Here is a 27830-nt window from a genome sequence, read left to right as displayed (position 1 = left end):
TCTGCAGCGAACGCTGTTTGTCCAGCGGAAGCTTCACTATCGCTGAGAGAGTATGAAACTCCATCCCGAGGTAAGTCAGTGATTGGGTCGGTGTCAATTTTGACTTTGGGAAATTGATGATCCACCCGAACCTCTGGAGAGTCTCCAGAGCAATGGTCAGGCTGTGTTGACATGCCACCCGGGAGGGTGCCTTGACTAGGAGATCGTCTAAGTAAGGGATCACCGAGTGGCCCTGAGAGTGTAGGACCGCCACCACGGATGCCATGACCTTGGTGAAGACCCGTGGGGCTGTCGCCAGGCCGAAAGGCAGTGCCACAAACTGAAGGTGTTCGTCCCCGATGGCGAAACGCAGGAAGCGTTGATGCTCTGGTGCAATCGGCACATGGAGATAAGCATCCCTGATGTCGATTGAGGCTAGGAAGTCTCCTTGGGACATCGAGGCGATGACAGAACGGAGAGATTCCATCCGGAACCGTCTGGTTCTCACGTGTCTGTTGAGCAGTTTGAGGTCCAGAACGGGGCGGAATGATCCGTCCTTTTTTGGCACCACGAACAAGTTGGAGTAAAAACCGCGACCACGTTCTTGAATGGGAACGGGAATCACAACTCCTTCTGCCTTCAGAGTGTTCACCGCCTGAAAAAGTGCATCGGCTCGCTCGGGGGGCGGAGATGTTCTGAAGAAACGAGTCGGAGGACGAGAGCTGAGCTCTATCCTGTAACCGTGCGACAGAATGTCTGTCACCCATCGGTCTTGGACATGTGGCCACCAGGCGTCGCAAAAGCGGGAGAGCCTGCCACCGACCGAGGATGCGGTTTGGGGAGGCCGAAAGTCATGAGGAGGCCGCCTTGGAGGCGGTTCCTCCGGCGGTCTTTGGAGGACGTGACTTAGACCGCCATGCAGAAGAGTTCCTCTGGCCCTTCTCTGACCTGTTGGACGTGGAGGATTGGGACCTGGCTGAGGGCCGAAAGGACCGAAACCTCGATTGAATTTTTCGTTTCTGAGGTCTGTTTGGTTTGGACTGGGGTAAGGACGAGTCCTTTCACTTGGATTGTTTAATAATTTCATCCAATTGCTCGCCAAACAAACGGTCGCCAGAAAATGGCAAACCGGTTAAGAACTTCTTGGAAGCAGAGTCTGCATTCCATTCGCGTAGCCACATGGCCCTGCGGACTGCCACCGAATTGGCGGACGCTACCGCTGTACGGCTCGCTGAGTCCAGGACGGCGTTCATGGCGTAGGACGAAAAGGCCGATGCCTGAGAAGTCAAAGACACAACTTGCGGAGCAGAGGTACGTGTGACTGCATTAATCTCAGACAGACAAGCTGAGATAGCTTGGAGTGCCCACACGGCTGCAAAGGCCGGAGCAAAAGACGCGCCTATGGCTTCATAGATGGATTTCATCAGGAGCTCTATTTGCCTGTCAGTGGCATCCTTGAGCGATGAACCATCTGCCACTGATACTACGGATCTAGCCGCCAGTCTAGAGACTGGAGGATCCACCTTGGGACACTGAGCCCAACCCTTAACTACGTCAGGGGGGAAGGGGTAACGTGTGTCATTAAGGCGCTTAGTAAAGCGCTTGTCCGGAAATGCTCTGTGCTTCTGGACAGCATCTCTGAAGTTAGAGTGATCGAAAAACGCACTCCGTGTACGTTTGGGAAACCTAAACTGGAGTTTCTCCTGCTGTGAAGCCGACTCCTCTATAGGTGGAGTTGGGGGAGAAAGATCTAGCACCTGGTTGATGGACGCTATAAGGTCATTTACTATGGCGTCCCCTTCAGGTGTATCAAGATTGAGAGCAACGTCAGGATCAGAGCCCTGAGCTGCGACCTCCGCCTCATCCTCCAGAGAGTCCTCAAGCTGAGACCCCGAACAGCGTGATGAAGCCGGGGAAGGTTCCCAGCGAGCCCGCTTAGCCGGTCTGGGACTGCGGTCCGTGTCGGAGTCCTCCCCGTGGGACCTAGGTGTCACCCCAGGAGCACTCTGCTGCACCGACCGAGAGGGGCCTGGGGGCGATGAACTCACAGTGCCCGGGGCCTGTGTGACCGATCTGGACTGCAAGGCTTCTAGTATCTTAGCAGACCATCTGTCCATAGACTGAGCCATGGATTGTGAAAGCGACTCAGAGAGTTTCTCAGTCAAAACTGCAAACTCTGTCCCTGCCACCTGGACAGTGGAAGCCGGCGGTTCTACCTGAGCCGAGGGCCCCACCAGTGCCCGAGGCTCCGGCTGAGTGAGTGCCACAGGGGCCGAGCATTGCACACAGTGAGGGTAGGTAGAACCTGCAGGTAACATAGCCGCACAAGAGGTACAGGTTGCAAAATAAGCCTGTGCCTTGGCACCCTTGCTCTTTGCGGACGACATGCTGTAGTCTCCTCTGAGAGTGATCACTGAGGGTATATAGCCAAAAGCAAAACAATGCGGCCGAACAGAGAAAATGTATACAAATATATATATATATATATATATATATATATATATATATATATACACACTTCGGCACCCAAGGGGGGCCAGCACCGGGTAACCGGTGTGGCTTACCGACCGCCCAAAGCAGTTGTGTGTCCACCAGATTCCCTGCCTGGGCCTCCCAGAGCTGTAGAGCTCGTTCTGAAATCCTCCACCGGCAGAAGTGATTGTAAATATGGCTGCCAGAGCTCTCAGGAGAGGAGGGAGCCGTGGGCGTGACTAATAAAGTGCGGGAATCTGGTGCCCCACAGTGCTCAGTGAGGGGGGAGGAGAACACCTAAGTATGCTCCAGCCCTCACTGCCGACGTCCAGTCGACCGTCCCGCCCTTACCCCTGACTGGCAGGCCCGGGGGCGGGAGTTATGGTACTAGGCCGCAGAAGCCGGGGACTAAATTTAATAACGCGGCCGGCAAACAGGCGCGGTCGGCGCGGTAGTCCCGGTCGTCACAAAAAAACAGCAGCCGCTGCAGCGTCTGTAACACAGGCGCTCCATGCACCGTCCCCAAGGGGACACAGAGTACCTTATAGATACAGGGCCTGTCCCTGATGATACTCAGTCTCCTGTCCGTCAGATTCCCCCAGGGGCTGTGGAGGTAGCCCGGTCCCAGTGAATGGTGACCGGTTAGGATCCCACTTCTCCCAGAGCCTCTAAGGGATGGGGAAGGAAAAACGGCATGTGGCTCCAGCCTTTGTACCCGCAATGGGTACCTCAACCTTAACAGCACCGCCGACTTAGTGGGGTGAGAAGGGAGCATGCCGGGGGCCCTGTTAGGGCCCTCTTTTCTTCCATCCGATACAATCAGCAGCTGCTGCTGACTAAAATGGGAGCTTGAGTGAATGTGTGCCTCCTTCAACACAAAGCATAAAACTGAGGAGCCCGTGATGCACGGGAGGGTGCATAGGCAGAGGGGAGGGGTTACACTTTTTAAAGTGTAATACTTTGTGTGGCCTCCGGAGGCAGAAGCTATACACCCAATTGTCTGGGTCTCCCAATGGAGCGACAAAGAAAAACGGACATGTCTCCTTGTGGCAATCACGGACACGCATGTACAACCCATGGAGACACGGTCAGTGAAAAATCACTGATGTGTGCGTAGATCCATTGATTATAATGGGTCTGCGCATGTCAGTGATTCTGGTACGTATAAAAACTAGCACATGCGTATCAGAATCACTGACATCTGAAACAGGCCTAAAAGAGGATAACTGTCCGTTCAGGGCGGGGAAGTCATTGGAGCAGAGCATGGTGAAAAGTGAAGGAAAGAAAATTCCAGATCCTATAGTGCTGGCAGAATGCAGAGGAACAGCCCATTTACAAGTAGGAGAGAATGTCAAGAGAGAATGAAAATCGGGCCAATTCGAAGACATATTAAACTGGTATATGCATCAAAAGTAGTTTTATCTTGTGGGGGATGAAGGAAGCAAGAAAAGCTCTGGATGGTGCTTCGGACGCAATAGTGAACAAAGCCTAAACTGTTACATGATCAATGAGAGAGCAAAGAAATCAACTTACATAAAAAACAACTATGTACAGATTATTTACATTTGAAATAATAAAAAATGTATTTCTTAAAACCAACAGTAATCACAAAAATGTAAAATATTACTTTATTATGCTGCAAAAAATGTGATTACACATTGAAAGTATTCGCCTAAAGTCAGAATGCAAAGCTCCGGTTTAAACTTGACTCTTTTTTCTTAAAGGTCTATGGGAAACTATGTGCTCGGGGGCTGCTTTTTATGATTAATACATTTCAGAATTCCCACTGCTTTTTGTCCATTCTTGAACCCGACCCTCTACATTCAAAGAAAAACATCAGTGATCTGTATTGTATGACAACTTCCATCCCCGGCCACATTGTCTGAGCGCTCCCCGTATACGAAGACTGGATCAGTGTCCCGAGAGTCTGACGGATACGACTGCAGATGCCGCGAATAACACAACATGAAGACAAACTATTGGAACAGATATTGTAATTTATTTCACCAGTTTTAAGTAGTTGTTACATTTGCTTAGACTGTGAAGGCCATAAACACTCAGATTACAGATTAATAGATTTCCAAAATTTCTCCAGTTCTTGTGCGACTTTGAGAACTTTCAAGACACTAGTGCTTAAAGTTGCACTATGGTGAGCGCCAGGCATTGGATACTCCATTTTTCCTCTACACGGTGAATAGGTGACATCTTAATTGGTGAAGTATTAAACCTCAGTGGTGAGGTTATGTATATAAAGATGACCTAGCATGCGCTCTGCCTTGATATAACTATGAGAGGTATGCGAAAATAGCCCAATGTGAATACGGCCATATTGAAGTATTCCATGCCTTCTTTGTAGGATAGAACCAGATGCTTAAAACTCAAGAGCCTCAATACAAAATTTCCAACAGAGCCCCCAACTATCATGGGTCTTTAATAGTAATTAGTGATGAGCGAGCACTCGAGAATGTGTGTGACTCGCGTATAATGATAATGGAAGTCAAGGGAAAACTCGAGCATTTTTCCTTGAAAAATTCCTAGAAATAGGGTCAAATTCCCCTTTGACTTCCATTATATTCGGGTACTGGAGTCTCAATCGGCCGAGCATCCAACTGCTCATCACGAGTACCGAGCACCCGAGCATGGTAGTGCCCACTCATCACTAGTTACGAGTACCTGAGCATGTTAGTGCCCGCTCATCACTAGTTACGAGTACCTGAGCATGTTAGTGCCCGCTCATCACTAGTTACGAGTACCTGAGCATGTTAGTGCCCACTCATCACTAGTTACGAGTACCTGAGCATGTTAGTGCCCGCTCATCACTAGTTACGAGTACCTGAGCATGTTAGTGCCCACTCATCACTAGTTACGAGTACCTGAGCATGTTAGTGCCCGCTCATCACTAGTTACGAGTACCTGAGCATGTTAGTCCCCGCTCATCACTAGTTACGAGTAACGAGCACACGAGCATGGTAGTGCCCACTCATCACTAGTTACGAGTATAGAGCACCCGAGCATGGTAGTGCCCACTCATCACTAGTTACGAGTACCTGAGCATGTTAGTGCCCGCTCATCACTAGTTACAAGTACAGAGCACCCAAGCATGGTAGTGCTCGCTCATCACTAGTTACAAGTACAGAGCACCCAAGCATGGTAGTGCCCGCTCATCACTAGTTACAAGTACTTAGCACCCGAGCATGGTAGTGCCCGCTCATCACTAGTTACAAGTACTGAGCACCCGAGCATGGTAGTGCCCGCTCATCACTAGTTACAAGTACTTAGCACCCGAGCATGGTAGTGCTCACTCATCACTAGTTATGGAGTACCGAGCATGGTAATGCTCACTCACTCGTTACTAGTACTGAGCACCTGAGGACGGTAGTGCTCGCTCATCACTAGTTACGAGTACAGAGCACCCGAGCATGGTAGTGCTCACTCATTACTAGTTACGAGTACCTGAGCATGGTAGTGCCCACTCATCACTAGTTACGAGTACCTGAGCATGTTAGTGCCCGCTCATCACTAGTTTTGAGTACCGAGCATGGTAATGCTCACTCACTCGTTACTAGTACTCAGCACCTGAGGACGGTAGTGCTCGCTCATCACTAGTTACGAGTATAGAGCACCTGAGCATGGTAGTACCCGCTCATCACTAGTTACGAGTACCTGAGCATGTTAGTGCCCGCTCATCACTAGTTTTGAGTACCGAGCATGGTAATGCTCACTCACTCGTTACTAGTACTCAGCACCTGAGGACGGTAGTGCTCGCTCATCACTAGTTACGAGTACAGAGCACCCGAGCATGGTAGTGCTCGCTCATCACTAGTTACGAGTACAGAGCACCCGAGCATGGTAGTGCTCGCTCATCATTAGTTACGAGTACTTAGCACCCGAGCATGGTAGTGCCCGCTCATCACTAATAGCAATGCCTTCTCATATGGGCCAAAGGGACCTCCTAGGCTCCATGCTCAGGTGCCCCTGCATCCCCTGTACCTGTTGTAGTTACCCTGCTGCCTGCAATAGCAGAGTATGGCCTGTGCAGGTTTTTAGCCTCTGAATATCAAAAAAAGTTTCAAACACTAACAGCAAGCAGAGATCTGTAAACCAGTAATGCAAGAAAACACAAAGTTACAAAACTAATATACTAATCTTATAATTGATGAAAAATAGTATACAACTGAGTGAGCAAATTAACAGAGTAAGGAGTTTGAGCCAAGTGTCAATTTACTGTGATCCAATTCACAGGTGAGGAGAATATGGAGAAATTATTTCTTCAATCTTCCCCTTTGTCTGTGTCAGTGTATATCGCACTGCACTCTGATGACATCTGAGTGCAGTCCGACAATTTCCAGATACCCATGGACTTGTATGGGTGCGCGTGATCAGAGATACATTGCCATTCTCAGCAGGCCGAATCGGCAAGAGAAAAAAAAGCGCAGGTATAATACTGGAGCGAGGGCTATCCGATAAAAACATCACATACCACTCGTCCATGTTATGCAATCATGTGTGACCCCTATTAATGTGAATTTAATGTTCCGTGGTTTAATAAATATATGACAGGTGGCATGTTAGAGGAAGAAATAATTTATTTTTTTCTCCTTTATGGGATAGATTCTAGGAATTGTAAAATAACTGCAACACTGGCTGTAATATAATATATATATATATATATATATATATATATATATATATATTTGATGCTACTTTTTGATGAATGTGAAAACCAATAACTATATTTATTTTAAAAAAAAGCTGAATTTTGTAATATTTGAGCAAAGCTTTAACCCCTTCACGACCATGGACGGATCTTTCCCGGTAAGCCCCGCCCCCTGCTGTGACTATTTCTGCTGTTTACAGCGGTATAGCTGTGATCAGCAGATAGCGATCAGCAATCGGATTGCTGATCGCTATAGCCCCCTAGGGGGACTAGTAAAATAAAATAAAAAAAGTTAAAAAAAAGTTTTAAAAAATTAAAAAAAAAAACAAAAAACCTAAAAGTTCAAATCACCCCCCTTTCCCCCCATTGAAAATGAAAGGTTTAAAAAAAAATAAATATACACATATTTGGTATCGCCGCATTCAGAAATGCCCGATCTATCAAAATATAAAATCAATTAATCTGATTGGTAAATGGCGTAGTGGCAAAAAAATTCCAAACGCCAAAATTACGTTTTTTGGTCGCCGCAAGTTTTACGCAAAATGCAATAACAGGCGATCAAAACGTAGCATCTGCGCAAAAATGCTACCATTAGAAACATCAGCTCGAGACGCAAAATATAAGCCTATGGGGAGATAAGGTATGCACACCAGTGACTATGGAAGGGGAATACATGGAATAGCAGAAACTGCTGTGTGAATACTGACATGAAAAATTCAATAGCTATTTGTAAGAATGAAATGTGAAAAATGGAACCTGCATTACTGCCATGAACATATGAATAAAGAGAAATTTAGCTACTGAATTGATCAATGCAGAAGAGCCCCAACACTACGCCAAAGTATTTCTCTACGTTGAGGTCCCTAGCTTGTGTGTGTCCTCTCATGCAGTTAAAAAACTTACTGTGTATGGGACGCTGAGACCCAGGCTATATATACGATGTGGATTGGCAATAGGTGTGTATGGGGAGGGTTCACAAACGAAAAACTACTAACATTAAGGAATAACGTTTGGAACTCCATTCTATGTCTGAACTGGGTGCAAAAAACCTAAAAAACATCAGGTTTTTTGCACCCAGTTCAGACATAGAATGGAGTTCCAAACGTTATTCCTTAATGTTAGTAGTTTTTCGTTTGTGAACCCTCCCCATACACACCTATTGCCAATCCACATCGTATATATAGCCTGGGTCTCAGCGTCCCATACACGGTAAGTTTTTTAACTGCATGAGAGGACACACACAAGCTAGGGACCCCAACGTAGAGAAATACTTTGGCGTAGTGTTGGGGCTCTTCTGCATTGATCAATTCAGTAGCTAAATTTCTCTTTATTCATATATTCATGGCAGTAATGCAGGTTCCATTTTTCACATTTCATTCTTACAAATAGCTATTGAATTTTTCATGTCAGTATTCACACAGCAGTTTCTGCTATTCCATGTATTCCCCTTCCATAGTCACTGGTGTGCATACCTTATCTCCCCATAGTGATGTTTTTTAGGTTTTTTGCACCCAGTTCAGACATAGAATGGAGTTCCAAACGTTATTCCTTAATGTTAGTAGTTTTTCGTTTGTGAACCCTCCCCATACACACCTATTGCCAATCCACATCGTATATATAGCCTGGGTCTCAGCGTCCCATACACGGTAAGTTTTTTAACTGCATGAGAGGACACACACAAGCTAGGGACCCCAACGTAGAGAAATACTTTGGCGTAGTGTTGGGGCTCTTCTGCATTGATCAATTCAGTAGCTAAATTTCTCTTTATTCATATATTCATGGCAGTAATGCAGGTTCCATTTTTCACATTTCATTCTTCCAAATAGCTATTGAATTTTTCATGTCAGTATTCACACAGCAGTTTCTGCTATTCCATGTATTCCCCTTCCATAGTCACTGGTGTGCATACCTTATCTCCCCATAGTGATGTTTTTTAGGTTTTTTGCACCCAGTTCAGACATAGAATGGAGTTCCAAACGTTATTCCTTAATGCAAAATATAAGCCGTCACTGAGCCATAGATCCCAAAAAATGAGAACTCTACGGGTTTCGGAAAATGGCGCAAAACGTACGCCACTTTTATTGGACAAGCTTGTGAATTTTTTTAACCCCTTAGATACAAGTAAACCTATACATGTTTGGTGTCTACAAACTCGCACCGACCTCAGGCATCATACCCACACATCAGTTTTACCATATAGTGAACACCGTGAATAAAACATCCCAAAAACTATTGTGCCATCACACTTTTTTTGCAATTTTTCCACACTTGGAATTTTTTTGCTGCTTTCCAGTACACCATATGGTAAAACTTATGGTTTCATTTAAAAGTACAACTTGTCCCGCAAAAAACAAGCCCTCATATGGCAAGATTGACGGAAAAATAAAAAAGTTACGGCTCTCAGAAAAGGGGAGCAAAAAACAAAAACACAAAAACGGAAAGTGCCCCGGGGCTGAAGGGGTTAAAAAGGGTTGTACAGTCCTGTCCTATCAGAATATGGATAATACTTGCCACTCTTTGGCCTGATGCAAAAGTGAGCAGTGCTACAATAGCTGTACAGGACCTGTGCAAATTTATTGTCCTTCTGGGTTTCTAAGAGGGGTGATAAATTCACCAGCCTGGTTTGATGTCAACTGGGCGCGTACTTGTGATGACATGCCAGTATAGAAAATAATAATACGAGCTTAGGATCCAGAGAGCACAAACCTGGAGTATGGTTACAAGCAGCGATCTGCTCTTATATAGCTGAGATCCATGCTTACTTTTCTTTTTTTGTTTTCTATGCTCATTTAGATGTTTATTACTAGCAGAGAAGTAGGACCCAGCTCACACTAATATATATATATATATATGTATTATATTATATATATATTATATATATATATATATATATATATATATTATATAATATATATATATTATAATATATATATATATTTTATATTATATTATAATATATATATATTTATTAATTACACACACACACACACACACACACACACACACACACACACACACACACACACACACACTTGAAATCAGTTTACATCCACTATCTAAATAGCCACATCTGCATGGTTTTTCTCACTATCTGACACGAAATCAGAATAAACCTTTCCTGTTTTAGGTCAATTAGGAACCAAAATGATTTACCGTATATTTGCCAAATGCCAGAATAATGAGAGAGGGAATGTTTTAAGGTATTTCTTGATTACATTCTGCAAAGTCAAAAGTTTACATACACGGAGTACTATGCCTTTAAACAATATGGTACAGCCCATATGATGATATGTCTTTGGAAGCTTCTGATAGGTTTACACCCTGTGGATGTATTTTAATGCACACCTGAAACACACTGCTTATTTGTGTAGCATCATGGGAGAGTAAAAACAAATCAGCCAAGATCTCAGGAAGAGAATTGTGGACTTGCACAAGTCTGATTCAACCTCAGCTGCAATTTCCAGATACCTGAAGATGCCTCGATCATCTGTACAAACAACTATATGCAAGTACAAACAAGATGGGAAAGTCCAGCCATTATACCACTCAGGAAGGAGATGGGTTCTGTGTACCAGAGATGAGCGTGCTTTGATCAGACATGTGCATATCAACCCAAGAACAAAAGCAAAAGACCTCGTGAAGATCCCGGCGGAAGCTGGTAAGATTGTGTCATTATCCACAGTGAAACAAGTACTGTATCAACATAAGCTGAAAGGCCACTGACAGGAAGAAGCCATTACTCCAAAAGAAACATAAAATAAGACAGATTAATGTTTGTAAATGCACACAGGAACAAAGACCTTCATTTTGGAGACATGTCCTGTGGTCAGACAAAACTAAAATTGAACTGTTTGGCCATAATGACCATTATTACGTTTGGAGGAAAAAGGGAGAAGCTTTGAAGCCAATGAACACCATCTAAACTGTGAAACACGGGGGTGGCAGCATCATGTTGGGGCATTTTGCTGCAGGAAGCAGTGGTGCACTTCACAAAATAGATGGGATCATGAGGAAAGAAGATTATGTGTCAATACTGAAGCAACATCTCAAGACATCAGCCAGAAACTTAAAGCTTGGGCGAAAATGGGTCTTCCAAATGGACAATGACCCGAAGCTACTGCCAAACTGGTTACAAAGTGGTTTAAAGATAAAGTCAATGTTTTGGAGTGGCTATCACAAAACCCTGATCTCAATCCTATTGAAATTTTGTGGGCAAAGCTGAAAAGGCCGGAGTGAGCAAGACGACCTACAAACATGACTCAGTTACACCAGTTATGTCAAGAGGAATGGGCCCAAATTCCTACCAACTATTGTGAGAAGCTTTTGAAAGGAGATCCAAAACATTTCACCCAAGTCATACAGTGTAAGGCAAATGGTACCAAATACTAATGGAATGTATGTAAATGTTTGACTTTGCAGAAAGTAATAAAAATGCCTTAAAACATTTTTTCTCTCTCTCATTATTTTGGCATTTGGCAAAAATAAATAATTTTGGTTTCTAATTGACCTAAAAAAAGAGAATTTTGTTTACTTACCGTAAATTCTTTTTCTTATAGTTCCGTATTGGGAGACCCAGACATTGGGTGTAAAGCTTCTCCCTCCGGAGGACACACAAAGTACTACACTAAAAAGTGTAGCTCCTCCCTCTGAGCATATACACCCCCTGGATAACCAAATCTAGCCAGTTTAGTGCAAAAGCTGAAGGAGAATAGCCACCCACAAGTAGAGATAGAGCAAGAACCGGAACAACTGGAGCCTCTGTCTACAACAACAGCCGGTGATAACACGCGGAACAAGAAACTGCCAACAGGCAACAGGGAGGGTGCTGGGTCTCCTAATACGGAACTATAAGAAAAAGAATTTACGGTAAGTAAACAAAATTCTCGTTTTCTTTATCGTGCCTATGGGAGACCCAGACATTGGGACGTCTCAAAGCAGTCCATGGGTGGGAATAAACAGAAAACTGAGAAGTAGGCGGAACCTAACTTCACAAATGGGCGACAGCCGCCTGAAGGATGCGTCTGCCCAAGCCCGCATCTGCCGAAGCATGAGCATGCACTTGGTAGTGCTTTGAAAAGGTATGCAGGCTAGTCCAAGTGGCAGCCTGACAGACCTGCTGAGCCGTAGCCTGATGCCTGAAAGCCCAAGAGGCACCGACAGCTCTGGTCGAGTGTGCCTTGATCCCCGGCGGGGGAGGGAGCTGAGTACACTGGTAGGCATCGGAAATGGCCGACCTAATCCAACGAGCTAAGGTCGGCTTAGAAGCCGAGAGGCCCTTACGCCGACCTGTGGTCAGCACAAAAAGAGAGGTGCACCGCCTAAGAACAGCGGTGCGAGACACATAGATCCGGAGCGCCCGCACCAGATCCAGAGTATGCAACGCTTTTTCAAAGCGATGAACAGGAGCCGGACAAAAGGAAGGCAGGGAAATGTCCTGGTTAAGGTGGAAAGGAGAAACCACCTTAGGGAGAAAGTCCGGAGTCGGACGGAGAACCACCTTGTCTTGATGAAAAACCAAAAAAGGGGACTCCGAAGAGAGCGCAGCCAAATCAGAGACTCTCCTGAGGGAAGTTATGGCCACTAGAAAGACCACCTTCTGTGAAAGACGAGACAAAGAAACATCCCTAAGAGGCTCAAAGGTGGGTTTCTGCAAGGCCGAGAGGACCAGATTGAGGTCCCAGTGATCCAAGGGCCGCCGGTAAGGAGGAATAATGTGAGACGCGCCCTGCATGAAGGTGCGCACCTGAGCCAGCCGGGCGATACGCCGCTGGAACAAAACTGACAGAGCCGAGACCTGTCCCTTGAGGGAATTGAGGGATAGTCCTAGCTGCAGACTGGACTGTAGAAAGGACAGAAGGGTCGTCAAGGAAAAAGGCCAAGGAGCATGGCCGGAAGAGCGACACCAGGACAGGAAAATTCTCCAGGTCCTGTGATAGATTTTGGCCGAGGAAGACTTCCGAGCCCGAGTCATAGTGGAGATGACTTCAGGAAGAATACCAGAAGTCGTCAAGATCCAGGACTCAAGAGCCACGCCGTCAACCTGAGGGCCGCAGAATTCTGGCGGAAAAACGGACCTTGTGAGAGAAGGTCTGGACGGTCCGGGAGATGCCACGGCACCTCTACGGACAGATGGAGCAGGTCTGGGTACCAAGCTCGCCTGGGCCAGTCCGGAGCAATGTGGATGACCCGACGGCCCTCCATTCTGATTTTGCGCAGGACTCTGGGCAAGAGAGCTAGAGGGGGAAACACGTAGGACAGACGAAACTGGGACCAATCTTGAACCAGATCGTCCGCTGCAAAGGCCTGAGGATCGTGGGAGCGAGCCACGTAAACCGGAACCTTGTTGTTGAGCCGGGATGCCATTAGATCTACGTCCGAAGTGCCCCATTTGCGGCAGATTGACCGAAACACTGCCGGATGCAGGGACCACTCGCCGCTGTCCACGGTTTGGCGGCTGAGATAATCTGCTTCCCAGTTTTCCACACCTGGGATGTGGACTGCGGAGATGGTGGACTTGGAGTCCTCCGTCCACTGAAGGATGCGTTGAACCTCCAACATTGCCAGGCGGCTGCGTGTCCCGCCTTGGTGATTTATGTAGGCAACCGCTGTCGCGTTGTCTGACTGGACTCGGATGTGCTTGCCCGCCAACAGATGGTGAAAGGCTAGGAGAGCTAGAAGCACAGCTCTGGTTTCCAGCACATTGATTGAGAGGGCTGATTCGGACGGAGTCCAAGTGCCCTGCGCTCTGTGGTGGAGATATACCGCCCCCCAGCCGGATAGACTGGCATCCGTGGTGAGGATCACCCAGGACGGGGCCAGGAAGGAGCGTCCCTGAGACAGAGAGAGAGGCCGAAGCCACCACTGAAAGGAGCCCCTGGTCTGTGGCGACAGAGCCACTAACCTGTGCAAGGAGGAAGTCCGCTTGTCCCAACAGCGGAGAATGTCCAGCTGTAGAGGACGCAGATGGAACTGGGCAAAGGGAACCGCCTCCACTGACGCCACCATCTGACCGAGCACCTGCATTAGGTGCCTGATGGAATGACAGCGGGGCCTCAGCAAAGAGCGCACTGCCAGACGGAGGGACTGCTGTTTGACTAAGGGCAGCTTCACAAGTGCCGGAAGAGTCTCGAATTGCATCCCTAGGTACGTGAGCCTCTGGGTCGGAGTCAGAGTGGATTTGGGCAGATTGACAAGCCACCCAAATTGGACTAGAGTGGCGAGAGTGAGCGAGACACTCCGCTGACAGTCTGCGATGGATGAAGCCTTGACTAGAAGGTCATCCAGGTAAGGAATCACTACCAACCCCTGTAGGTGCAGAACCGCAACCACTGCTGCCATGACCTTGGTGAATACTCGAGGGGCCGTGGCTAACCCGAAGGGGAGAGCCACGAATTGTAAATGTTCCTCTCCGATTGCAAAACGTAGCCAACGCTGGTGTGAAACTGCAATTGGCACATGCAGATAGGCATCTCTGATGTCGATGGATGCCAGGAAATGTCCTTGGGTCATTGAGGCAATGACTGATCGCAGAGACTCCATGCGAAAATGCCGCACCTGAACATGCTTGTTGAGAAGCTTGAGATCCAGGATGGGCCGGAAGGAACCGTCCTTTTTGGGGACTAGGAAGAGATTTGAGTAGAAACCTCTGAACCGTTCCCGGGCGGGAACCGGTACAATTACTCCGTTGGCCTGCAAGGATGCCACGACCTGAGAGAAGGCGGCGGCCTTGGAGCAGGGGGGAGTTGACAGAAAAAATCTGTTTGGCGGGCTGGAAGAGAATTCTATCCTGTAGCCGTGGGAGATGATATCCCGCACCCACTGGTCGGAGACGTGTTGAAACCACACGTCTCCAAAGTGGGAGAGCCTGCCACCGACCAAGGACGTTGCTGGCGCGGCTAGATAGTCAAGAGGAGGCTGCCTTAGTGGAAGCAGCTCCTGCGGACTTCTGAGGACGCGGCTTCGTGCGCCAGTTGGGTTTTTGGTCCTTGGCTGAGTTAGTGGACGAGGCCGAGGGCTTAGAGGATGACCAGTTGGAGGAACGAAAGGAACAAAACCTCGACTGGTTCCTACCCTGAGCAGGTTTCCTGGATTTAGTTTGTGGCATGGAAGTGCTCTTCCCGCCAGTAGCTTCCTTAATAATTTCATCCAGTTGTTCACCGAATAGCCTGGATCCAGCAAAAGGGAGCCCAGCAAGGTACTTCTTTGAAGAAGCATCTGCCTTCCATTCTCGAAGCCACAAGATCCTGCGGATAGCGAGAGAATTAGCCGAAGCCACCGCAGTGCGGTGAGAAGCCTCCAGCATGGCAGACATGGCATAGGATGAAAAAGCCGAAGCTTGGGAAGTTAAGGCAACCATTTCGGGCATGGAGTCCCTGGTGAGGGAATGCATCTCCTCTAGAGAAGCAGAGATGGCTTTGAGAGCCCACACTGCTGCAAATGATGGGGAGAACGAGGCCCCTGCCGCCTCATATACAGATTTGGCCAGAAGGTCAACCTGGCGGTCAGTGGAATCTTTAAGAGAGGTGCCATCAGCCACTGATACCACCGTCCGGGCTGAGAGTCTAGACACCGGAGGATCTACCTTAGGTGATTGAGCCCACTCCTTGACCACCTCAGGTGGAAAGGGAAACCGGTCATCAGAACCACGCTTTGGGAATCGCTTGTCAGGACAGGCCCTAGGCTTTGTCACAGTGGCCTGAAAACTGGAGTGGTTAAAGAACACACTCCTTGTCTTCTTAGGCAAGGTAAACTGGTGCTTTTCTGCCAGAGAGGGTTGCTCCTCTGATACTGGCGGATTGAGATCCAGTACAGAATTAATGGACGCAATCAAATCACTAACATCTGCGTCACTTTCGGACAGATCAATGGGGCACATGGAGGTAGCGTCCGAGCCCCCAGTAAAGGCATCCTCCTCGTCCTGCGAATCAGCTCGTGAATCAGAGCCATGGGACGAGGAAGGAGAGGGATCTCTGCGTCTCCTCTTGGGAGGACGGGGAGAATCCTGTGAGCTCCGCTGAGAGAGCCCTAGCAGCAGAGGCACCCTGAGAAGGGAGCTGATGCATGTTCAGCAAAGTCCGGAATAGCTGTCCCATGGAGTCGGCAAAAGACTGGGAGATTGACCTAGAGAAGGCTTCCACCCAAGCCGGGGGTTCAGCCACCGGAGCCGCCGGAGGGACCACTGTGCGATTACAGGCTGAGGCATTGTCAGGTTAGAGCAGGCATCACAATGTGGATATGTGCTCGGTTCGCGCAGCACGAGCTTACATGCAGTGCATATTGCGTACAGCCTTGCAGCCTTGCTCCTTGTGTGAGACATGCTGCTGAAGTGGGGGCTCTGAGCCAGAATGACCCCCAGAGAGTATATAAGCAGGTCCACAACCGGAGGTTGTGGCTTACCAGACCGTTTGTGTGCCCTCCAGATCCCACAGCCCGGACCCCCAGACAGATTAGCAGGGATGCTGCAGCCAGCGCTGATCGCTGTGAGAACGCTGAAAAAATGGCGCCGGAGCGAGGAAAGGGGGCGGGACCAGCTCTGAGAGGGGGATCTGGAGGGCCAAGGAGATTTACAGGGGAGGGAACATTTGCTCAGAGAGGAGTGTCCCTCCCCCGTGCCGAACGGCCGTTGGGCGGAGCCGCACTGTCCCTCTACATGATTGACATGCAAGGGCAGTGAAAACGAAACTAGGCCTCCGGCGAAGCCGGGGCCTAAATTTAAGCGATGCAGCCGGCGCGCAGGCCCCATCGGCGCGGTTCTCAGGTGACAACCAGAGAACCGGCCGGAAATGTAAAGACAGTTACATAGCACACTCTCCCCAACAATAAAGTACAAGGGACCCCCGAATATAAACGTCTCAGATACTTAGCTTGTGAGACGCAGGGTTTCCAGTCCCTGGGGATGAGTGCTCCGTCCAGCAGGATCCTGAAGGGCTGCGGATGGAGACCGGCCTCCTGCAAAGCAGGGAGAACCGTGCTGGCTCCCACTTCAAGCCAGAGCCCGAGGGATGGTGAAGGAGCGCGGCATGTAAGGCTCCAGCCTTGTAAATCAACCTTAACAGCACCGCCGACACAGTGGGGTGAGAAGGGACATGCCGGGGGTCCAGGCTTGGACCCGCTTTTCTTCAAACTCTTTCCAAAATGAAAAATCAGATGAGATGCATGTGTGGATGTATGCCTCCTGAACACAAAGCAATGAACTGGCTAGATTTGGTTATCCAGGGGGTGTATATGCTCAGAGGGAGGAGCTACACTTTTTAGTGTAGTACTTTGTGTGTCCTCCGGAGGCAGAAGCTATACACCCAATGTCTGGGTCTCCCATAGGAACGATAAAGGAAGGAAAGGTTTATTCTGATTTCATGTCAGTGAGAAAATTATGCAGATGTGTCTGTATAGAGAGCAGAAGGAAAAACCTTGCAGATGTGTCTGTATAGAGCGCGGAAGGAAAAACCTGCAGGTGTGTCTGTATAGAGCGCGGAAGGAAAAACCCGCAGATGTGTCTGTATAGAGCGCGGAAGGAAAAACCTGCAGATGTGTCTTTATAGAGAGCGGAAGGAAAAACCTGCAGATGGGTCTGTATAGAGAGCGGAAGGAAAAACCTGCAGATGGGTCTGTATAGAGAGCGGAAGGAAAAACCTGCAGAGGTGTCTGTATAGAGAGCGGAAGGAAAAACCTGAAGATGTGTCTGTATAGAGAACAGAGGGAAACCTCTGGTTTCAACTGTATGTTTATTTCAGAATTCTGGACACAATTCATGGTCCTCTCTGCGCATTATGGATCAAAGTCCTCCTCGGCTCTGTTGTAGCGCAGTAACTTCTCATCCAGTCCAAAGTTTTCCATCAGTTGTGTCAGATCAATCTGCTTGTTCTCTGCAGACAATGACTTCTGGATCCCGTACAGTAAGAGTTGGCTACATTCTCGCCACTTGTCTATTAGAGATTGCAGCTCCGTCAGATTGTTCTGAATGAGTAAAAAAATAAAAAAAAATTAGTTACATAAAAAGCAACAACCATCTTTTCCAAGTTGAGCTGTACATTACAGGGGAGCACATCAGCACCATATTACATTTTCTAGTCCACGTAGTGAGATGGATCAAACACACAGGGATGCAGTTAGAGAGATAAGAACTCTATTGCCATTGTTGTAGGGCTCAAAAGGCTGTAGTGAGCTTAAGGCCCTTTTAGGCTATGTGTCCACGGTAGAATGTACCTGCGGATTTTTCTGCATGAAAATCCGCGACTTTCGCGGCAAATCCGCACCTTTTTTTTGCTGCGGATTTCGGTGCGGATTTTTTTTTTTCCCCAATTCTAAAGCCAAAATCCGCAACAATAATTGACATGCTGCAGATTTTTCCGGATCAAAATCCGCGGCAAATCCGCCGCGGAAAAATCCGCAGCATGGACACAGCATTTCCAAAATGCCATTGAAATGGCTGGGAAGTGCCGCTGCTGCAGATTTTCAGGAAATCTGCGGTAAATCCGCGATAAATCCGCGGCAAAATCCGCGAGAAATCCGCAGCGTGGACACATAGCCTTACACACTGCAACATCGCTAGTGATATCACTGTAACGTCACCGGTTTTGAGACGTAATAGCGACCTCCCCAGCGACATTGCAGCGTGTGACACACATCAGTGACCTGGCCCCCGCTGTGAGGTCGCTGATCGCTACACATCTCTCAGGAACATTTTTTTGGTCCTTTGTTTCCCGCTGCGCAGCAAGCATTGTTGTGTTTAACACCGTTACAACAACTTCGTTAGGCTGCTTTCACACTACGGTTTTTTAACATGCGTCATGAACGTTTTTTTAACGCAAAAAAGGATCCAGTGCAAATGCGTTTTTATTTCAATGCATTTGAATGCAGTCGCGTCAACATGCGTTCACATGTGTTATAGTGAGGATCCAGCGAGTTGCAGTTTTTTAACTTTTTTCAAAAACGCTACTTGTAGCGTTTTTGAGCTGCGTCCAAATACTGCAAATTGCTGGATCCTCACTATACTGCATGCAAACGCATGTGAACGCTGGCATGCTGATAGACAGGATCCTGCTTGCTCTACTGAGCATGCCCAGAAACCAGCCTGGCGGGATCAGTCTCTCTCTCCCCCTCCCTCTCTCCCCCGCCCGAGAGTGGAGGACGCTCGTAACCAAGGTAAATATCGGATAAACACGGGCTTAGTTACCCGATGTTTATCTTGGTTACGTGTGCAGGGAGCAGGCAGCCCGGCTCCTAGCAGCTGCAGACGCTCGTAACCAATGTAAATATCGGGTATCCAAGCAAGTTACCCGATGTTTACCTTGGTTACGAGCCTCCGCAGCTGTCAGATGCCGGCTCCCAGTCTTTCACGTTCAGTTCCCCTCACTCCCGATCACATGACTCCAATGCCCGCCCATAAACTTAAGTGACAAGATCCTGCAAAATAAGAGGAATTTTGTTTACTTACTGTAAATTCCTTTTCTTCTAGCTCCTATTGGGAGACCCAGACAATTGGGTGTATAGCTTCTGCCTCTGGAGGCCACACAAAGTATTACACTTTGAAAAAGTGCAACCCCTCCCCTCTGCCTATACACCCTCCCGTGGACCACGGGCTCCTCAGTTTGGTGCAAAAGCAGGAAGGAGAAAACTTATAAATGGTCTATAACCAATCCAGTCCGAAGGATGTTCGTAGAACTGAAGACCATGAACCAAAAAATCAACATTAACAACATGTGTACACAAAAGAACAACCAGCCCGAAGGGCACAGGGGCGGGTGCTGGGTCTCCCAATAGGAGCTATAAGAAAAGGAATTTACGGTAAGTAAACAAAATTCCTCTTTTCTTTGTCGCTCCATTGGGAGACCCAGACAATTGGGACGTCCAAGAGCAGTCCCTGGGTGGGTAAACCAATACCCCAATAGAAAGAGCCGGAAACGACCCCCTCTTACAGGTGGGCAACCGCCGCCTGGAGGACTCGCCTACCTAGACTGGCGTCTGCCGACGCATAGGCATGCACTTGATAGTGCTTCGTGAAAGTGTGCAGGCTAGACCACGTAGCTGCCTGACACCTGCTGAGCCGTCGCCCGGTGCCGCAATGCCCAGGACGCACCTACGGCTCTGGTAGAATGGGCTTTCAACCCTGAAGGGAGCGGAAGCCCAGAAGAACGGTAGGCCTCGAGAATCGGTTCCTTGATCCACCTAGCCAAGGTGGACTTGGAGGCCTGAGAGCCCTTACACTGGCCAGCGACAAGGACAAAGAGCGCGTCTGAACGACGCAGGGGCGCCGTGCGAGACACGTAGATCCGGAGTGCTCTCACTAGATCCAAAGAATGTAAATCTTTCTCACACTGGTGACTTGGATTAGGGCAAAAGGAAGGCAATGAGATATCCTGATTGAGATGAAAAGGGGATACCACCTGGAGGAATTCCGGGACCGGACGCAGAACCACCTTATCCTGGTGGAAAACCAGGAAAGGAGATTTGCATGACAGTGCTGCAAGTTCAGACACTCTCCGAAGTGATGTGACTGCAACCAGGAAGACCACCTTCTGAGAAAGACGGGAGAGAGATACATCCCGCAACGGCTCAAAAGGCGGCTTTTGAAGAGCCGTCAGGACCCTGTTAAGATCCCAAGGTTCCAACGGACGTTTGTAAGGTGGGACTATGTGGCAAACCCCCTGCAGGAACGTGCGGACCTGCGGAAGTCTGGCTAGTCGCGTTTGAAAAAACACCGAGAGCGCCGACACTTGGCCCTTGAGAGAGCCAAGAGACAAACCCATATCCATTCCAAATTGTAGGAATGAAAGTAATGTGGGTAAGGCAAACGGCCATGGAGAAAAACCGTTATCAGAGCACCAGGATAAGAAGATTTGCCAAGTCCAGTGATAGATCTTGGCGGACGTTGGTTTCCTGGCTTGTCTCATGGTGGCAATTACATCCTGAGACAACCCTGAAGACGCTAGGAGCCAGGACTCAATGGCCACACAGTCAGGTTTAGGGCCACAGAATTCAGATGGAAAAACGGGCCTTGGGACAACAAGTCTGGGCGGTCTGGAAGTGCCCACGGTTGACCCACCGTGAGATGCCACAGATCCGGATACCACGACCGCCTCGGCCAGTCTGGAGCGACGAGAATTGGCGCGACGGCAGTCGGACCGGATTTTGCGTAGTACCCTGGGCAACATTGCCAGAGAGGGAAACACATATGGCAGTCGAAACTGCGACCAATCCTGGACCAAAGCGTCCGTGGCCAGAGCTCTGTGATCCTGAGACCGTGCCATGAAGGTCGGGACCTTGTGGTTGTGTCGCGACGCAATGAGATCGACGTCCGGCGTTCCCCAGCGGCGGCAGATCTCTTAAAACACGTCTGGGTGAAGGACCATTCCCCCGCGTTCATGCCCTGACGACTGAGAAAATCTGCTTCCCAGTTTTCTACGCCCGGGATGTGAACTGCGGAGATGGTGGAGTTTGTGTTTTCCACCCACTGCAGAATCCGCTGGACTTCCTGGAAGGCTTGACGACTGCCGCCTTGGTGATTGATGTAGGCGACGGCAGTTGCGTTGTCCGACTGGATTCGGATCTGCCTGCCCTCCAACCACCGATGGAAAGCCAATAGTGCTAGATATACTGCCCTTATCTCCAGGATATTGATCTGAAGGGATGATTCTACTGGAGTCCAGGTTCCTTGAGCCTTGTGATGGAGAAAGACCGCTCCCCAACCTGACAGGCTCGCGTCCGTGGTGACCACGGCCCAGGTTGGGGGCAGGAAGGATTTTCCCCGGGACAGAGATGTGGGGAGGAGCCACCACCGAAGTGCTGTTTTGGTTGCGCGGGAGAGAGAGATGTTCTTGTCGAGGGAAGCCGAACTCTTGTCCCATTTGCGAAGAATTTCCCATTGGAGTGGCCGTAGATGGAATTGCGCAAACGGCACTGCCTCCATAGCTGCAACCATCTTCCCCAGGAAGTGCATGAGGCGCCTTAAGGAGTGTGACTGACCCCGAAGAAGGGACTGCACCCCCGCCTGCAGAGAAAGCTGTTTGTCCTGCGGTAGCTTGACTAACGCTGGCTGGGTATGGAATTCTATCCCGAGGCAAGTCAGTGATTGGGTCGGCGTCAACTTGGATTTCGGGAAATTGATGATCCACCCGAACTATTGGAGAGTCGCCAGAGCGACGGTAAGACTCCGTTGACACGCCACCAGAGAAGGAGCCCTGACTAAGAGATCGTCCAAGTAAGGGATCACCGAGTGGCCCTGAGAGTGCAGGACCGCCACGACGGATGCCATGACTTTGGTAAAAACCCATGGGGCTGTCGCCAGGCCGAAGGGCAGTGCCACGAACTGGAGATGTTCGTCCCCGATGGCGAACCGCAGGAAACGTTGGTGTTCGGGTGCGATCGGCACATGGAGATAAGCATCTTTGATGTCGATCGATGCTAGGAAGTCTCCTTGTGACATCGAGGCGATGACCGAGCGGAGAGATTACATCCGAAACCGTCTGATTCTCACATGTCTGTTGAGCAGCTTGAGGTCCAGAACGGGACGGAATGACCCGTCCTTTTTTGGCACCACGAACAAGTTGGAGTAAAATCCGCGACCACGTTCCTGGAGGAGAACGGGAATCACAACTCCTCCCATCTTCAGAGCGTCCACTGCCTGAAAAAATGCGTCGGCCTGTGCGGGAGGTGGGGAGGTTCTGAAGAAACGAGCCGCAGGTCGAGAGCTGAACTCTATCCTGTAACCATGAGACAGAATGTCTCTCACCCAACGGTCTTGAACGTGTGGCCACCAGGCGTCGCCAAAGTGGGAGAGCCTGCCACCGACCGAGGATGTGGCTGGATGAGGACAAGAGTCATGAGGAGGCCGTCTTGGAGGAAGTGCCTCCCGCGGCCTTTTGGGGGCGTGACTTGGACCGCCACGCATAGGAGTTCTTCTGGCCTTTCTCCGGCCGGTTTGACGAAGAGGATTGTGTCTTGGCAAGGGGACGAAAGGACCGAAACCTCGATTGGAACTTCCTCTGCTGAGGTTTCTTAGGCTTGGACTGGGGTAAGGAGGAGTCCTTTCCCGAGGATTCTTTAATAATCTCATCCAACCTTTCGCCAAACAAACGGTCGCCAGAAAAAGGCAAACCAGTTAAGAACCTTTTGGAGGTAGAGTCTACTTTCCATTCGCGCAGCCACATGGCCCTGCGGACTGCCACGGAGTTAGCAGATGCCACGGCCGTACGGCTAGCGGAGTCCAGGACGGCGTTCATGGCGTAGGACGAAAATGCTGATGCCTGAGAGGTCAAGATTGAAACATGCGGAGCAGAATTCCGCGTGACGGTATTAATCTCAGCCAGACATGCCGAGATTGCTTGGAGAGCCCACATGGCAGCAAAGGCCGGGGCGAAAGACGCGCCCGTAGCCTCATAAATAGACTTCACCAAGAGCTCTATCTGCCTGTCAGTGGCATCCTTCAGGGATGATCCATCGGCAACAGACACAACTGACCTAGCGGCCAATCTGGAGACCGGAGGATCCACCTTGGGGGAGTGTGCCCAGCCCTTAACGACTTCAGGCGGAAAGGGATAACGCGTGTCAGTGTGCCGTTTAGCAAAGCGCTTTTCCGGAACCGCTCTGGGCTTCTGGACAGCGTCCCTGAAGTTAGAGTGATCAAAAAACGTATTGCGAGTACGTTTGGGAAACCGAAATTGATACTTCTCCTGCCGAGAAGCCGGCTCCTCTGCAGGAGGTGGGGGTGAGAGATCCAACACCTCGTTGATGGACGAGATAAGGTCATTTACTAAGGCGTCCCCTTCAGGGGCATCGAGGTTAAGGGCGAAGTCGTGGTCAGAGCACTGAGCTCCCACGTCCGCCTCGTCTTCCTGAGAGTCCTCGGGCTGGGATGCAGAGCAGCGTGAGGAGGTCGGGGAAGAGTCCCAGCGAGGTTGCTTAGCCGGCCTGGGGCTGCGATCCGGGCAGGAGTCCTCTGTCTGGGACCTAGTGGCTCTCCTGGGAGCGCGATGCGGCGCGGACCGAGAAAGGCCTGGGGGAGACACACGAACAGGGGCCGGGGCCTGTGAAGGACCTGGTCTGGACTGCAATGCCTCAAGGAGTTTAGCTGACCATTTGTCCATAGACTGTGCAATGGATTGAGAAAGCGACAGAGAGTGTCTCAGCGAAAGAGGCCAACGACGGTGTCTCTGTCCCTGCTGACTGCTCAGGGAGAGCAGGGGGATCTACATGAGCCGAGGGGTCAGCAAGTGTCCGAGGCTCCAGCTGAGCAAGCGTGGCAGGGGTCGTGCATCGATCACAGTGAGGGTAGGTGGATCCCGCAGGCAACATAGCCCTACAAGAGGTACAGTCCGAGAAAAAAAAATCTGTGCCTTAGGGGCTTTGCTCCTTGTGGACGACATGCTGTAAGCAATCGGCGTCTCTTAGGAGAGTGACCACTGAGGGTATATGGGGAAAAGGGTATACAGCCGGATCGAATATATATATTATATATATATATTATATATATATATATATATATCTATATATATAATTGCCTTATTCTGTCTGTCTGTCTGTCTGTCTGTCTGTCTGTCTGTCTGTCTGTCATGCTCCAAAATTGTGTCCTTACGGTGACACTAAGTGTCCTTACGGTGACACAAAGCTGATTGGCCACTGGGCTCGCCATGGCCCCGCCCCCCCGCACGGATTGGCCGCTCGCCTTGCCTCGGCTCCTCCCCCACATGGATTGGCCGCTCGCCTCGCCTCGGATCCGACCCCCCCGCACGGATTGGCCGCCACTCACACTCAGACGCACACTCAGACGCAGACGCAGACTCAGACGCACACTCAGACGCAGACTCAGAAGCAGACTCAGACGCACACTCAGACGCAGACACAGACTCAGACGCACACTCAGACACAGACTCAGACGCACACTCAGACACAGACTCAGACGCACACTCAGACTCACACTCAGACTCGCACACTCAGACGCAGACGCAGACTCAGACGCACACTCAGACGCACACTCAGACGCAGACTCAGACGCACCCTCAGACGCAGACACAGACTCAGACGCACACTCAGACACAGACTCAGACGCACACTCATACGCAGACACAGACTCAGACGCATACTCAGACACAGACTCAGACGCACACTCAGACACAGACTCAGACGCACACTCAGACTCACACTCAGACTCGCACACTCAGACGCAGACGCAGACTCAGACGCACACTCAGACGCACACTCAGACGCACACTCAGACGCAGACTCAGACGCAGACTCAGACGCAGACTCAGACGCACACTCAGACGCAGACACAGACTCAGACGCACACTCAGACACAGACTCAGACGCACACTCAGACACAGACTCAGACGCACACTCAGACTCACACTCAGACTCGCAAACTCAGACGCAGACGCAGACTCAGACGCACACTCAGACGCACACTCAGACGCAGACTCAGACGCACACTCAGACGCAGACACAGACTCAGACGCACACTCAGACACAGACTCAGACGCACACTCAGACACAGACTCAGACGCACACTCAGACTCGCACACTCAGACTCGCACACTCAGACGCAGACGCAGACTCAGACGCACACTCAGACGCACACTCAGACGCACACTCAGACGCAGACTCAGACGCAGACTCAGACGCACACTCAGACTCAGACGCACACTCAGACTCAGACGCACACTCAGACACAGACTCAGACGCACACTCAGACACAGACTCAGACGCACACTCAGACTCACACTCAGACTCGCACACTCAGACGCAGACTCAGACGCACACTCAGACGCACACTCAGACGCAGACGCACACTCAGACACAGACTCAGACACACACTCAGACTCACACTCAGACTCACACTCAGACTCACACTCAGACTCACACTCAGACTCACACTCAGACTCACACTCAGACTCACACTCAGACTCACACACTCACACTCAGACTCACACTCAGACACAGACTCACACTCACACTCACACTCAGACTCACACTCAGACTCACACTCAGACTCACACTCAGACTCACACTCAGACTCACACTCAGACTCACACTCAGACTCACACTCAGACTCACACTCAGACGCAGACTCAGACGCACACTCAGACGCACACAGACGCAGACTCAGACGCACACTCAGACGCAGACACAGACTCAGACGCACACTCAGACACAGACTCAGACGCACACTCAGACACAGACTCAGACGCACACTCAGACTCACACTCAGACTCGCACACTCAGACTCACACTCAGACTCGCACACTCAGACGCAGACGCAGACTCAGACGCACACTCAGACGCACACTCAGACACAGACTCACACTCACACTCACACTCAGACTCACACTCAGACTCACACTCAGACGCAGACTCAGACGCACACTCAGACGCAGACTCAGACGCACACTCAGACGCAGACACAGACGCAGACACAGACTCAGACGCACACTCAGACGCACACTCAGACGCACACTCAGACTCACACTCAGACTCACACTCAGACTCGCACACTCAGACGCAGACGCAGACTCAGACGCACACTCAGACGCACACTCAGACGCAGACTCAGACGCACACTCAGACGCAGACACAGACTCAGACGCACACTCAGACACAGACTCAGACGCACACTCAGACGCAGACACAGACTCAGACGCACACTCAGACACAGACTCAGACGCACACTCAGACGCAGACACAGACTCAGACGCACACTCAGACACAGACTCAGACGCACACTCAGACACAGACTCAGACGCACACTCAGACACAGACTCAGACGCACACTCAGACTCACACTCAGACACAGACTCACACTCACACTCAGACTCACACTCAGACTCACACTCAGACTCACACTCAGACTCACACTCAGACACAGACTCAGACGCACACTCAGACACAGACTCAGACGCACACTCAGACACAGACTCAGACGCACACTCAGACTCACACTCAGACACAGACTCACACTCACACTCACACTCACACTCAGACTCACACTCAGACTCACACTCAGACTCACACTCAGACTCACACTCACACTCACACTCACACTCAGACTCAAACTCACAAGCACACTCAGACTCACACTCACACGCACACTCACACGCACACTCAGACTCAGACTCAGACTTACACTCAGACTCACACAAACACTCACACTCAGACTCAAACGCACACTCACACTCAGACTCAAACGCACACTCACACTCAGACGCAGACTCAGACGCACACTCAGACGCACACTCAGACGCAGACTCAGACGCACACTCAGACGCAGACACAGACTCAGACGCACACTCAGACACAGACTCAGACGCACACTCAGACTCACACTCAGACTCGCACACTCAGACGCAGACGCAGACTCAGACGCACACTCAGACGCAGATTCAGACTCACACTCAGACGCAGACACAGACTCAGACGCACACTCAGACACAGACTCAGACGCACACTCAGACACAGACTCAGACGCACACTCAGACTCACACTCAGACACAGACTCACACTCACACTCACACTCACACTCACACTCAGACTCACACTCAGACTCACACTCAGACTCACACTCAGACTCACACTCAGACTTACACTCACACTCACACTCAGACTCAAACTCATAAGCACACTCAGACTCAGACTCACACTCACACTCACACTCACACGCACACGCACACTCAGACTCAGACTCAGACTTACACTCAGACTCACACTCAGACTCACACTCAGACTCACACTCAGA

At 49.8% G+C, this 27830-nt stretch overlaps 1 protein-coding gene across 2 annotated transcripts in view; it reads right to left on the bottom strand.

The window, feature by feature from the left end:
* Positions 1 to 17824: 17824 nt before the first annotated feature.
* SFR1 (SWI5 dependent homologous recombination repair protein 1) overlaps positions 17825 to 27830 on the bottom strand; it is a 71006-nt gene continuing 61000 nt past the window's right edge. For both annotated transcript variants that reach the window (XM_075352274.1, XM_075352275.1), the window contains exon 5: positions 17825 to 18061. In XM_075352274.1, the coding sequence (XP_075208389.1) occupies positions 17873 to 18061 (189 nt within the window). In that variant the 3' untranslated portion in view covers positions 17825 to 17872. The remainder of the gene's footprint in view (positions 18062 to 27830) is intronic.

The sequence above is a fragment of the Anomaloglossus baeobatrachus genome, chromosome 5 (genome assembly GCF_048569485.1).
Source record: "Anomaloglossus baeobatrachus isolate aAnoBae1 chromosome 5, aAnoBae1.hap1, whole genome shotgun sequence".
Lineage (NCBI taxonomy): Eukaryota > Metazoa > Chordata > Amphibia > Anura > Aromobatidae > Anomaloglossus > Anomaloglossus baeobatrachus.
The sequence above is the reverse complement of the archived record's forward strand: the minus strand, read 5'-3'. Positions and strand labels throughout refer to the sequence as shown.